At 37.5% G+C, this 15,372-nt stretch overlaps 1 protein-coding gene across 6 annotated transcripts in view; it reads right to left on the bottom strand.

Annotated features, from left to right (window-relative positions):
* Positions 1-15,372, bottom strand: part of HOOK3 (hook microtubule tethering protein 3) — an 80,117-nt gene that overhangs the window by 48,730 nt on the left and 16,015 nt on the right. For 5 of the 6 annotated variants that reach the window (XM_032674688.1, XM_032674689.1, XM_032674692.1 and 2 more), the window contains exons 3-4: positions 10,315-10,387; positions 1,614-1,664 (exon numbers count right to left, since the gene is read on the bottom strand). In XM_032674688.1, the coding sequence (XP_032530579.1) occupies positions 1,614-1,664; positions 10,315-10,387 (124 nt within the window). Of the gene's footprint in view, positions 1-1,613; positions 1,665-3,881; positions 3,977-10,314; positions 10,388-15,372 lie in introns of all 6 variants that reach the window. The other variant, XM_032674694.1, reaches the window with a different exon arrangement.

Below are 15,372 nucleotides of genomic sequence, written 5' to 3'. Positions count from 1 at the left end.
GCGTTGTGGAAGTTTTTAAACAGTTTTCTCAAAGAAATAGTTTCAACACTACTAAAAATATCTGTATACTTTAAAGGACCAAGATTCATTCCTGTTGGAAAAAAAAAACAAACCTGAAAGAAATACGAAAATGGAGGACAGACTCTGCAGTAACTATTTTGAGATGAAAAAGAGCATTTAACCCTTTTTCAAAACGTTACAAAATACCTTTAAAAACTAAGTAAATATCTTTACAAAAAATTTTTAAAATTTCAGTTCCAGAGAAGCAGAATTCTGCAGCAAGATTAGTGGGGCATAACAAAGCATGCGAGCTATAAATAAATAGTTAACTTTGGCTTCTTGTTCTTCCATACTATAATTGATAAAGACAGCAATGTGACATAGCTATTGAAAGACTGTCCTCCTGAACACGACACAGATTTCTGAATTCTGGAGAATGGAAAATGTTAGCATATGCATTTTTCAAAGTCTTTTAGCTACATCAGGTAAAATCCACATGCAATCACACCTATATTTTAGTACAAGGTGGCTCTAAGAGAAGGAATCAGATTGAGGAAAACATAAGCAGGATTCATAGTAGAATCCTGTCATCTCAACTATCACCACCAGCATCGCCTCCCTCAGCAGAAAAAAAAAAAGAAACTAAACCAAAATCCAGTCAGACTTATAAACGTGCATTACCTTTGCAGAAGTTAGTCAGCTTGAAACAGCTCAGAACTTGCCTAGTAGTAAAGTTTTCACACCAGAGACTTAATCATCATATATACTAACCAGCCAAAAAGAAGCTTGCATCACTTTGTCTTAGTAATATTAATTTTCCATAACAAAAACCCAATGTATCTTTTTAGTATTTCCAGTTATGACCAGCTTGCCTAACCACCGATTTTCAACATTTATTTCAACATGGACACCTAACCATTTACTGAATGGCTCATAAGTCTAACTTTTTTTCTGAAAGACTTCAGTTTATTAACAAATGACAATCTCTGAAGTATTTATAAGAAGCTAATATTTTGAGACAAGCATAGATTTTGTGCTGTACAGATCAATTTGTCTCAAAACATCACTGAAAATGAAAGCATATTTCAGCTGAAGATTCACCGCTGGAAAAAATACTGTATTCTGACTCCTCTGTAATGGTTAATTTCGGAGTTTGCTCAGAATAAGAGAAAATTACAAGGGGTGACTCCAATATTCCAGAATTAAAATATTTCATATAAAATCTTAATGTGGGGAGAGGCAAGAAATGCTTTACTCTCTCTACTTACGAGAAAAATAAGGGAAAAGGCAGACTTTAGCTGCAGAGGAGGAGGGGAAAAAAAAAATCAAACACAGGTCTTGTTGAAGTCCATGACCAGAACATACTCAGTAAAGCCATCTACTGTTTGTATGACAGAATTTGCACATCAGGCTCCCCTGGGACCTCTGAGTAGTCAATAAAACAAGTGAGAAGTTTTAGAGAAGGTTAAGACTAGATAATAGGCCACAAATCACTATCTATGCCAAGAAAATATCAGTACTTAACTTGTAGAATACAATTTATACTCAACCAGTTAACTAAAATATGTAACTATAAAGGTATGTAGATGTAGGTTATTTAAAACCATTCTTACCTCATGATTGTAATCCAATATTCCTTTCAAAATTTTCTTCAGGTTGCTTACCTATTTGACAAGAAGGAGGAAATACAATAAATACAGGAGATAAACTACAGAGAAATGATCTTTAAGTAAGTAATCACAGAGGAATCACACAAAAGAAGCATATAATTACATAATCATGAAATTTATGCAATAGTCTCTTATGATCAGACTTCCAGACAGGATCAAAAATCTTTATTAATTGAAAGAACCCATTTCTATTTATGAAAAAGATCACATTGTCTTAGATAGGTTTTAGATCAAATTTTGTAGCACAAATTTTTTTTGAGTACTTGTTTATCTTAGGATTATCTTTGTATCTAGAAGTTGAAGCATTCTTTTCCTCCTTTCTTCTCTTGAAGTATCCTAGTAATCCACTCTCTGCAGAGGCAAACCTCTTCTTCCAAACCAAAACCAGCTATTGCTCAATATTCGCCTTTATTCCCAACCAATGTAAATTTAAATTGTTATCTTTCTCAATAATTATTCCTCTTAGTTCTTTCATTTTTATTCTTGTCAGTCCCTCCCCACCCCCCTCTCAGTTCTTACAATTGAATGTCTGTCTTACAGTATCAAGGCAAAATTCACATTTCTCAGTGATGACTTCACTGCTGTACAAAGGTAGCTTCTGTTCACTTGCATAACCAACAGCACCAGTTAAGTGTCTCCTGCTGTACAGAATCTATGCCACATTTCCCTGGCACTGAATACTGCTCCCTTTCCAAAAACCCATTTGCATCACGCCTCTGAGAATAAAGGGTGTGTTTAAAATTATAAAAATGCCCACTGGGTCTCGTAGGTGAAATTTAGACCAAAAAAAAGCTGAAAGTTACTTTACTGAAAGTAACCTCAACAGATTACCACCAATTTATGGCCAAGTATTTAGGCAAAGAATTCAGATAATAGTAGCAGTGCACTGTTTCCTGGGATGGAGGAGCAGTTGGGGGAGCTGGGGTTGTTTACCTTGGAGAAAAGGAAGCTTAGGGGTGACTTTATCACCTTCTGCAGCTACTTGAAAGGACGTTGTATCTAGGGAGTTTGCCAAGTTGTGCCAGGGAAGGTATAGACCGGGTATTAGGAAGCATATTTTCACCAAAAAGAGTTATCAAGCATTGGAACAGGTTGCCCAGGGAAGCAACTGAGTCACCATCCCTGGGGTGTGCAAAGAGGTGTGAATGAGATGCACAGATATGGTGCGTTGGGACATGGCTTATTGGTGGCCTTGGTAGGGTAGGGTTTATGGTTTGATTCTATGATCTTAAGAATCTTTTCTGGCCTAAACGATCCTATGACTCCATGAAGTCTAAACAGGATCTGCAGAGAATGAAAGTGATTGAAATAGGATTCACAAAGTTCTGTTGCTGACTGCAGTAGCCACCCCAGCAAACTGAAACTATAATGAAGGGAGAGCAAAACCTCTCAAGTTCCAACTGCCTTTGAAGCCCACAATAACTTTTAGACTCTTGATTGCATTCCAGAAATACTCAATTAGGAGATTCTGTCCACTGACAGAAGTCATTTACCTTTCAAACGATATGATGAAGCACTGTAAGGAAACATGATACTGAAATCCAGGGACAAACTTAACACTTCAACACAGTCAACAGACAAAACGAGGTGATGAAAGCAAAATCCAAACTCAAGAAAGGAACAGACTACATACACACACTAAAAGATTTTTGCCATGAGATCCACAGTGATAACATCTGATTACCTTACTCCTATTATTAATCCACTCCCCTTTGGAAAGAAGCGTCAGAAACCGATCCCTTATTAAGATGTAAGAACATTTCTGTCTTCAAAATCACTGAATTTTAAGTGACGCAAGAAACAAAAACTCATTTGGACTTGAAAAGCGACACATCAAATACCCTGACAACTTAGAATGAGAACTGGAGATGCTACTTTACAGTAAGTATATAACAACATTTACTGTCCCTCCCATAACAGCATAATAATTACTTGACACCTTCTACCCTGGAACATACACTTTTTCTGCACTACCCAGCATGTTTCTGTAGGAGCTACAACTATCTCTTAGCTATCTGCCCAAAAGCAACCACCACCACCACCACCACTCAAATGCGATGCACAATCATAACCAAAGTCTGCAACAGATTTAAGAATTTAAAGAAATTAAGAAATTTTATTTTTATGTCAAATCACCACAAAGAATACTGCGCTGATTGGAACATAATTTTCAAACTTGATTTCATTAAAATCTTCCAGTTTGTAATTTACCTGAGTCTGCTGAAGAAAGAGCCACAGAAACGCAAAGGCCATGTTGCAGAATTTAAGTCCAGTTTACCGATGAGAACATTGTGAGGAACCTTGAACTTGAACATAACCCCAAAAAAATGAGAAACAAAATGGAAAGTATCCACCTATGAAATACTTCATTTCCCCTTTCCTTGTAAGCATTTTTTAATTAAAAGCCCTTAAACATAAAAAGTCACCTTCCTCCCTATAACCTTCATAAAGCTTAGAGTTGAGATGCTGGAACAAAACCAATATTGATCAAAAGCTGTCACAAAAACTAGCATATAGGGCAGAATCCTTGGAAAAAAAGAACAAACAAAATCAAAAAGAAATCTTGGCTTTGCAATCCTATTTTATTCCACTGTCAACCAACAGTATTAGAGTAACTTTCTTTCAAGAATTAACTGTACCATCTTTGTATCTGGCACACAATCAGTCAACTGTGAGGGTAAAGCAGTTTCTTTATAGACTGACTTAAACCTAACAATGATTTTCACTATTACTCAGAGGGCTCTCAGCCTTTTTTTTTTTTAACTCATTTGCAGTGAATATACTTAGATGGTTCTACTGCCACCAGCAGAGAATCATCACAGAGAAACTACCACCAATGTTTTGTACTTTGAGATTCAACCCAGCAGCTCCACTAACATTTCTGAGGTCATAGCACAAGGAAGCAGCTGAATGAAAATGAACAGCCTGAGAAAGTGTAAAAGACAACCAATTAGATCGGAAATCTAAATCACAGCAGGTGATGGTTGCTCAGAATTATTTTTCTCTTTCTTAAGCACATGGGGAAAACCTAACTCTAGTTAACGAAGATCATTAAATTATGTAATGACAGAACACAACAGATACAATTTCAATTATCAACCATGACTATTAAGTGCTATATCATCCTTTGGACATCAGTCCATGACTACATGGGATGGCTGTTTGCTTGCTTCAGCAATGTGACTTCCTCCTTTTCCATACAAAGCACATACACTACCCTCCCAATCCCTTTTAACATCCATTCCCTGCATCCATACCTCTGTTGGAAAACACATGAAACTTCCTGGGGTAAAAAAAAGCCACAACTATGCTTAAAAGCTGTTGCAGCTCATAACAGATGGACCATTAGGTGTTTCTAGACAAACCTCTATCCATTTTCAATCCCTTTTTCCATCTGCCCTTTCTGTTTTATTTCCCCAGTCTCCTTTTACAAAGGGCGGGAGCTAATGCATCCACAAAGGCAACCTGCATGTCCTCAATCCTTCTTTGAATACTTAAATTTCCACTAATATCCACAGCAGAGCTGTGTGGGTGTTCTCCATGTTCAGTTATCATTATTCTCTCAGGTAACAGCCATCTGGCTATAATATAGTACTACATACTTAGCACACAGCTTTCAGTATGAGACTAATCCTTAGTACACAGCATTAACCTGATAAACTGACTGGAATGAACGCAGGGATGATGTGATCTGGCAACACCAAAGAACCCAATGTTTGGTCTTTTTCTCTCCTATTTTTCTTTTCTTCTCACCTGTCATATGAAATCTCTATTTATTTAGTTACAATTTGCTCTCTGTTTCCAGCCTCAGGTCTGTCTAGATTTCTCTCTTTACGAATTTAGTTGTGTAACGAAGGGAAAGCCTGATGAAGTGGACAGCAGAAAATGCCCTTAAGCTTGTGATGGTTGACAAAAAGGGAGCATGGGTTATGTAACCTTTTGTTTTTTCTCCAACATTATAACAGCCAGCGCCCAATTTTGCATTATTCTTAGCATGACTGAAATCCTGTTTGTGCTGAAGACTCTGTGTGAATTATTTTTGTTTATTTCAGATCCTGAGTAACCTCTGGAAGTGTTGCTATGGCACACTCTCAAGCAATTCAGATATCTCATTAAGGTGCATTCTTCCCATCTGCACTTAAAAGGGGGGTGAGGGGGGAGAAGGGGTAGGTGGGTGTGGGAGTGTGGGTGGGGAAGGAGCCTGTGCATGCATCGTTTGCATCGTTCCCACCACACACATTGGGTTTCTGACTTATACTGCATTTTGCAGAAGCATGTCTCATTGCTGATTACAGATGGAACCTAGAGAAAGACTATATCACTAGCTTTGGGGGCTATCCCTCTTCAGACTGTCTTCTACAGAAAGAAAATCCTCAAAAGAACATATACAGCCATATCCTTGACAAGGAAAGAAGAATTAAATGTGGGTCTGAACACAGACAGCAGTGCCACATGCAACTTATATTTGGAGATGTTGTTGACTTAGGAATTAAGGGTATATCAAAAGAGAATTAAATATATCAGTTGCTAATTATCTTTGTGACAGAAATTAATGCTGGCTTACAATACACCTATAATCTCTGCTTCTTGCTTGAAGAAAAAAAAACATTCACATGACAGGCTTCCACCCATAACAGATAAAAACCCTTTAAAAGGATGCTGCTGATGAATAAGTGCTCCTTACCCTGCAAAAGAAAAAGAAAGTAGTAGCAAAACGATGCTGTACACTGAAAACTAGCTTCCATTACTCCACCAGTCAAGCCAGCTTGTACTGTAGAAGAATTCAGAGCAAACACAACTGTGCTACTGCAGGGAGTCAAAATTAGTTCTCAAAAATCATGTTTGTTTACTTAGATTGCAGCATTCATTGGTTATTCCATTTTGCAATATTATACCAAACAGGTATCACTCAAACTGTAATAGTTGCAGAAAGTCTAGTGCCTCCTGCTGTTTGAATGTGCTATTCAGTACTGGAACAAACACAGCTTGCTACGATATACATCAATAAAATTGTACTTTAAACTGATGCTGTAGTCTGAATGCCAAAGCAAAAAGTCCAGAAGTCAAAAATCAAGGAAATAATCTATTTCCTTCCTTTCCCAAGCTTCCCTCACTGAATAGAAGGGGAGGAAAAAACAGGTGACAATTTTATCCCATACCTCAGACAGTCAACAGTTTATTCCGTAATTGCCAAAACTGATATGTGTGTATCAAATCAACAACTTGTACCTTGATTAAGGAATTTCATTCCTGGAAAATTTTAGCAACAGAATTCCTTTCTATGCTGTCTTCCATTTTCAATAAAGGTTTTATGTTCAAGATGTCATCTTCTTCAGCATGAAATGCTAGGTCGTACACAATTTAAACTCTGACTATATTAAAGCGTTCAGTTGTACATAATGAAAGAGATAATGGGTTTGCCTTTTTTTTTTTTAACCATCATAAAATTGCAGATGAAAAGTAAGTTTCTTTGTTGCCCAAAGGAAGACACAAACTGTTCTGCATGCTGATGTATGCAACCCTGAAGAAGTAACATGTTTCTCCACTAAACACTGGTCAGCTGTAAAAACTAGAATGTTTGCCGAATGGTTCCTACTTTGCAAGTCCCCTGAGTTCTAACATTTCCCTTTTTCTATCTCAGTCTCTCAAGTCTGGCAACTTGCCAGAACATAAAAAGATCCTTGTGAATTTATCCATTTCTTTTAAACTGGTACAGCAACAGGAAAAATATTTTTAATGACCGCATTGTTGCAGTTATCAGAAAATGAACTGCTAAACAAAAAAAATAATGAAAGCTGAGGCATATATTCTTGTTATTCTCCATACAGGACAACACACAATTTAAAATTAATAATCACATCACTCATTACCTTCTCCCAGGTAACAAGTGACAGGACAGGACAGGACAAGAGGAAATAGCCTAATGTTGCGCCAGGGGAATTTTGGATTAAATATTAAGAAAAAATTTTCATGGAAAGTGTTGTAGAGCATTGGAATGGACAGCCCAGCCAAGTGGTGGAGTCACCATCCCTGGAAGTGTTCAAAAAATATGCAGATATGGCATTTGGGGACACATTGTAATGGTGAACATGGTAGTGGCACTAGGCTGACAGTTAGATTTGATCTTAAATGTCTTTTCCAAGGCTTAATAATTCTATGATTCTATCACTTTCTGAGTACTTCTATCAACAGTGATTAGGAGGGCTGTATCAGGCCTGCACTTACCTCTGCAGGCCCTCCTAACCACAGTTTCACAAAGCAGAACTACCTGTACATTACATTTTGGATTGTTTTTATATATGTTCCCTTCCCAGACTGGCTCCTTCACTGAGAGCTTGTACATGTGGTGATTATTATACCATATGGTGTCAGAGGCAAAGAGTGACTACGTTCAGCAAAAGGAATACAGTGCAGTCATTATCACGACTTATGAGGCAGTGAGGTAATCCAGTTATCAATTCTCATGGCACTTCTTAAAACATGAAAGGAAATCTACAATATGGAGCCATTCAAGTATGCTGTCTACATGTTAAATCCAGTAACAAACGCAGGCCTAAAAGAAGGCTGCAGTGAGGTGACAGGACAAGAGGAAATGGCCTCAAGTTGTACCAGGGGAAGTTTAGATGGGCCATTAGGAAAAAATCCTTCACCAAAAAGGTTATGCAGCATTGGAGCAGGTTGCCCAAGGAAGTGCTGGAGCCACCATTCCGGGAGGTATTTAGAAGATGAGTAGATGTGCCACTTGGGGACATGGTTTAGTGGTGGACTTGGCAGTGCTGAGTTAACAGTTAGACTTGACGATCTTAAAAGTCTTTTCCAGCCTAAATGATTCTATGAATAGAAATGCACAGACTGAAGTGTTCCCACAAGCCAGACTATAAATGACTGATTGGCTGATAGACATCTACTAATAATGTTTACTCACATATAAAGAAGAACACTTGGCAAAGTATAGGATTACTCTTCTGGTTAAAAAAATAAGAGTTAAAGTATCACACATATCTTTTAGTATTCTTCATGAAAAGGGAAGTGCTGTACAAAAAGCTGGATTATACGTCTTTTTTAAACAAAAAAATAATAAGTCTTTAGTTCTTGTTTACATAGAAACATGAAAAACAAGATGGAATGACATCAGAAAGAAACTGAAATTTGACCTGATGTTTTTCCACTGTCAGTCACATAAGGAAGTTACTAGATTGCTCAGCTTTTTTTTTTTTTCACACCTGCTAAGCCTTGCATCTGCCAAATTGGTGGGAGACATAAAAAAATATTTATTCCTCAAGCTCCATATGACAGCTACAGAAGCTGCTGCTCTGCTTTCAATCAGCTGAAATGCTATTATAACAAACAGTTCTCAGTTTGTTGTTCCCCACATTTAACAGCCAAGACTTCAACATGAAATACTTAGAAAATTAATACTTAGAAAAAAAAAACCAAAGAAATATTTTACAGAAAAGTAAAATCTTGTATCCAGCTGTTCACTTGCAATTCCATACACTTCTTCGGAAAGGTCATTTAAATTAACTGCTCTACGTGCAGCAGAACTCAAAAGAGTTTTTTTAAAGCTTTTTTAGGGATCATGTCCTTTATTCATCAGTCAGTCAATATATCCTCATCAATGTACCCACATTTTTGCTGGCAGCCCTACTAGACAAAACATTCTAAAGCATTCCAGACTTGCACACAGCTGGCCAGACAGCAGAGACCATGCCGATAGGTCTACTGGCCAAATCAAAACATACACAGCAGCAGTGTGCTCCATCTTTGTCTCAGGCAATTCAGCCAGTGATGCTGACAAGCCTGCAAGTACTAAAGCATTTCACAGCTGTAGCCATTCCTGAGATGCTCAGAATGGTTTTTGGTGGCTGGAACACAGGAAACATGAACTAACAGTCAAACCATAACTGCTCTGTTTTCCCAATTAGTCAGGCTAAAAACGGAAATTCAGAAAGGTGCATAGATCACTCTCTGAACAAAACTACTCAGAAACTACACTACCATCTGCATGCACAACTGTGTTCTTCGGGTTCTAAAGCAAAACATTCCTCAGTCATAGAACTGGAAATTTGATTGCCTTAAGGTTTGCAGAGAAAGTACTAGAATGCCAAGTGATACAAATGACCCAGCAAATAGACTGTGGTGGAAAACCATGCTGAGTAGAAACACAGAAAAAAACACGACTTCCTCTCCTAAAGCTCAGCAGTTCCGCAGAACTGAAAAAGTAAAAGGAAGAAACACTTTGCCATTTTTCTTTAAATATATTGCTTATTATGCTCCTCTTTTTATGTAGCTGCTTCTCAGAGCTCTTTTTTTAAAGCTACTTTCACACTGTGCATTAAAAAGAAAAATCTTTCATTCAACATACGCAAAACAGGAGAGGTAATTGATGCATAAAATTTGTTTTAATATTTTCTTTTTAAATCATTGCAACCTATTTACAAGTTCAAAATGTCTTTGCTAAACTATGCAGTATTAAAACAACATAAGAAATTTAAAATCGAATAAGTGTAACTAAACCAGTTGAAAATTCAAAATTATGTACTATAAAGCAAGGTCCTAATCTGGGAATATGCTAGTGTTTAGGCACAATACTGTACTAAGAACTGAAATAGAGATTCACAGACAAGCAAAGTAATTCAAATACCTTCAGCCTCCAGTTATCTCCCACTTCTGTTTTGATTCTGTTCAGCCAATTTTCATCGAAGTAAGCAGGGTCTCTGAAACACAAAGAGCGTAGAGTATTCATTAAAAACAGGTTAGAGGAACTGTGAGTACACTTTAGTCACTGAGCCCCGATCTCAGGCTTGAGGTCATTTAAATGACTACCTCTTCTGTCTGACACGTTGCCTGAATACAGTAGTTCAGAATCCTGTTACTACTCATTTTTCTAAGGCCTTGCATCCTGTTGATGGCATTAGCTTCATTTGTGTGCCATGGGCAATTAATGCTTTTGACAAAGCTGCTGTATTTGGAACATATTATGCCGCTTTTTCCTCCATAAATCCTACCTCTAATTTGTCCTCTGGGGCTGGAGCAATATTTAGTTGCACTCCTGGAAAGTGTTAAAAATAAATACTTTTCCACATATTATGGATCCCTACTGCTGTACACTGCTTACAACTACTCAACTTTTAAATGAAAAGCTTGAGACTGAACAATACATATGCTGTCTTTATACAGTGAGAAGAGTTAAAGGAGTAGGTCAATATAAGGAATGGCTCATATTTCATCCAACACATAAAGATAATACAGTTCAGAGTAAAAAAAAAAAAAAAGCTCACCTTTTCTATTTTATTTTATTAGCAAAAGGCTCTTAAGAGTCAGTGTGTTAGGCCAGGTGACACTTCCACATGAAATATTCTATTTTCTGGACTCATACTTCTGCATTTTCCACTGAGTACTATTAGACTTACTGCTGTACCCTCTACAGATAGAAGGGTTCTGGACTGAGCTGGTTTTTTTAGGGGTAAGATGCCATGAGATCTCTTGGCAAAAGTTCAAGAAAACTCTGAACATGCCTGGAGAGTGAAATAACATTTATATCATATATACTGTAAATCAGCAATTACACCAGTACTTTATTAGGGCACAGACTTTGCAACCACACTTTGTACCTGATGCCCAGCATCTCCTGTATTCCACCTTTCCCACAATGTCTTCACAATGCACCAAGGTCTGCAAGCAGTACTACATTTACAATACACAGCAATGGAGAAAGATCACAGACAGCAATATTTCTCTACTGATACATTCCCATTGCTATTTTTACACATTTTGTTACAGGTCTTCTGGTGAGGATTACAACATATTTCCTTTCCTTTAATATGGCATCAGCAAACATATATCTGGAAGAACAGCTTTAATTACTAGTTAAATTGATGTCTCCAAATTATTTCCAAATTGTCAAAATAGCACCAAAACCTGCCCTTAGAGAACCTTCATACAGGTTACACAATAATTAGTTGCATTGGAAAAACACTTTGCCAGGAATACAATAAGCAGATAAGCAACAGGTTGGGTATCAACACCAATACAGAGATCATCCTTTCTTTCAAATAAATCACCTGCCCTTATAATTTCATTTCTGTCTTCGAAAGTCCAATTAAAGTTCATGATTAATACCAAGAGAAATGCTTTCTCTATATATCAAACTGTTGGAAATCAAATCTGAAATAAAAGCTATTCCACAAGGATTTCTACACATACTTTTTAAAAGGGGCTTCTAGATGTTGGGTCATTCACAGTCCTTGCTGCAAACAAGTCTTCCTCTGCTAAATTTTTGGGAATCAGGATTCAATCATATTCAGAACTTTTTAACTTCCTAAGTCTGTGTCATTAAAAAACAACAGTGTCATTCTTATGGTGTTTGAAAAAGCATCACCTAAGGAAATACAAAAAATGTGTGTTGAGAACTGCACAGCTAAACCTGCCACCTCATTTTGAAGAATCACTGCACTAAACAAGGGCAGTGGATGGAATACCACCATTACCAGGAGATGACTCGTTCATGAACCAAGTATTTTGAATTCAATAAGTTCCTGAGCCTAGATCCAAACTTAGACCATCTCTTGCACCGGATAACTTTTCAGGTTTAGAAAGGTATTTGTGTATCAGTTGATTGCTGCCTAGTATCTGAATAGTACTGTAGATAATTGGGACTTTTCTTCAGAGCACTGTTGATAATGCTCTATCACTTCATGTGATGTTTTCAGCAGTGCTCATTTATACCATCTCCATCTTATTTTGTATGCAAATTTTCCTTTATTTAAGCAGTCATCTCTCCATATCACAGATGCCAAGAGACAGAAATACTCTTCTGAAGAAAACCAACCCACAGAGCATGTAGTATAACTCATGATTATTACTCATTTTGACAGTGGTACAGTAAACTGCTTCAAGAAACGTCTGTTTACAAAAAATTCCCTCCCCCAGCAATAATGTATTAGCATGGCTTTTGTGTTCTGCATGTGTCAAAACATACACAGTGTGCTGCAATGTATAATATATCAAATGAATAATTCATTAAGAGGACACGATGCACAGATGAAAACACATACCATCTCTTACATTTACCAAGGCCAGTATGACACAGGAAGGGAGAATCAAAACAAGAGGGACATCTGGTACTAAACAGTCTCCAGAGTGAGATGAAAGGAAAATTTTAAAACACAGTATAAAACAGGAAATCATGCTGGTCTAGGGATACCAGTGGACACTAAAAACATAAGGAACACCTGAGAAGGTTAAAAAAAAAAAGGAAAGAAAGAAAATAAGGATGCAACTCAGAAGCAAGCTATGGCACTTCTACCAGCATAAGCTACATGATTTTAGGCAGACAGTCTACTCATAGACAGTTTAAACATCTTTTGCTTCCAATCTTTCTCCTGGAATACAACAACACTCTGTAAAATAATCATCAACACTGATTATGTACAGGCATCTTATCTTACTGTATTTCATACCACTGCTAGTCAGGACCAATAACCTTCACATTTGAAAACAAACACACAGTGAATCTTACAGAATAACACAAAAAAATGTAAGCTAAAGCTTAGGTTGATTTTCCTCCTCCAAGACAATATAGTCAGCACTGGAGAATTTCATTCAACGGTACTTTAACCTGAAATTTGAAGACAAAGGTTTATGCTATAAAGAAAATGTCCCTCAGGGATTTACCAATAACTTTATTAACAACTGAGACTGTAAGCAAAATGCTCATGCTTGGTTACATAGAACACATTTCTGCCATTTTCTACCACATACTACATCAGAAGTGAAAAGCTTCTGAAGGGGTTAGTAATTTCTGCTGCAGCCTTTTCTTCCTTTCTTGCAGCAGTTTTGTTACAAAGAATTCTGATACATTTGTTGTGATTGAACGGCCCTTACCTACAAATGGGCTGCTACTTTGAATTTAAAGAATATTGAGAACTATGTACAAAAGAATTCAGAACAACAGAAGAAGCTTTTGGCCCCTTCTGAACACTTGGCACAAGGCATAGCTAGTTTTTAATCAGCTGATGAATAAGCAATGTTCCTCCTTTTTAATTTTACTGACAATAAATCCTACAGTTCTTTATTGTGTACATTTTCTCTACGTCTAAAACAACAAATTCCCCAAACTAGGAGTCTCTCAAAAACTGTTCCTTATGATAAACCACTACCTCCTCTCCTCATAAGTACCAGTGAACTCTTCCTATTAAAGTAGAGGTTAAAAAAACCAGAAATAATACAGTTCATTTTCAAACTGTTAGGTTTTCTGGAACAAACGTTATCCTCACTCTCTTATGGAAATACATCCAGATCACTGGACCACTCCAATATCTTTAAATTTTCATCACTGCTCTGCCTCACTTAATTTGATTTCTTCATTGACAATATTTTCTTCATTCCTAATGAATTTTTTTCTTTTTTTTTTTTAAATTCTCACTGGATATATTAATCTGCTATTTCAGCCTTTACCTAATTAACCTCTTAATACTAGTAGGCTCAAAGAACACATACTGATAAAGAGACTCAAATAGGAGGCAGCTATACTGAAAAACACCCAATTTCCAAGGAACATGAATTACAAAAATAGTACTTTACCCTTCTCAATGGAATAAGAGTAACAGCACTTCACTTTTGTGTCTGCAGCCAAGACAATAAACTTGCCCTTTGAAGATTACCTTTTTGACAGATTTTCATGTGAAAGACAAGTGTTCAAGTTTTCACTGCAAATGACAGGTTTGCAGTCACCTGGCGCTTTCAGGCTGTGCTTGCTCTTTGCTATTTAATGTCACTACATGACTTTTCCAAATAACCTTAAGTCTTGCTCTTACACATTTCTCTACCTGCCCGTGCTCCTTACATAAAAAGGAGAGCAGACTGCAAAAGCCTGCTCTAGACTTGCTTCAAATTGCTGAACATTCCCTAATTCCCTACACATTCTTCCTGTGGTATCTTTTCAAAGGAGCATAAAGAGGATTTCATTGGTAGGGCTGAATTTGTTTTTGTTTTAAAGAAAGAATACTTAAAATGGCTTTGTCAACACGCTCCTGATCAGTTTTCTATTCAGCTATACAAATGCTGATCCCTGTATCTGACCTATATTCCAATCTCTCACATCCAGGGAAACAGACAATGTTTGGCTATTCTGCAACCCTACTTCAAAAATCAATTAGACCAATCTTCTGTTACACTTCTTATTATACATTGTTTATCTTCTACTTTTCTGGTTAAAAAAAAAAAAAAAGGCAGCAATAATACTTTCCCCCAAAGATTGTTCATATATTAACATACAGACTGTGGAATGAGATGCTGGAAAGCAGAGCCACAGAAAGGGAGGTCCTGGTTGATGGCAAGTTGAATATGAGCCAGCAGTGCCCTGGCAGCCAGGAGGGCCAACCCTGTCCTGGGGGCATCACCAGCCCAGTTGAGGGAGGGGATTGTCCAGCTCTGCTCTGATCTGGGATGGCCTCACCTCCAATATTGTGTGCAGCTTGGGCACCACAATGTAAGAAGGATATGAAGATGTCAGAGAGTGTCCAAAGGAGGGCAGTGAAGATGGTGAAGGGCCTTGATTTGAAGCCGTGTGAGGAGCGGCTGAGGGCACTTGGTCTGTTCAGCTGGAGAAGAGGAGACTGAGGGGAAACCTCATTGCAGTTACAACTTCCTTGGGAGGGGAAGAGGAGGGGCAGACACTGATCTCTTCTCTGGGATGACC

The sequence above is a fragment of the Chiroxiphia lanceolata genome, chromosome Z (assembly GCF_009829145.1).
Source record: "Chiroxiphia lanceolata isolate bChiLan1 chromosome Z, bChiLan1.pri, whole genome shotgun sequence".
Taxonomy (NCBI): Eukaryota; Metazoa; Chordata; class Aves; order Passeriformes; family Pipridae; genus Chiroxiphia; species Chiroxiphia lanceolata.
This window is presented reverse-complemented; position numbering and strand designations above follow the sequence as displayed.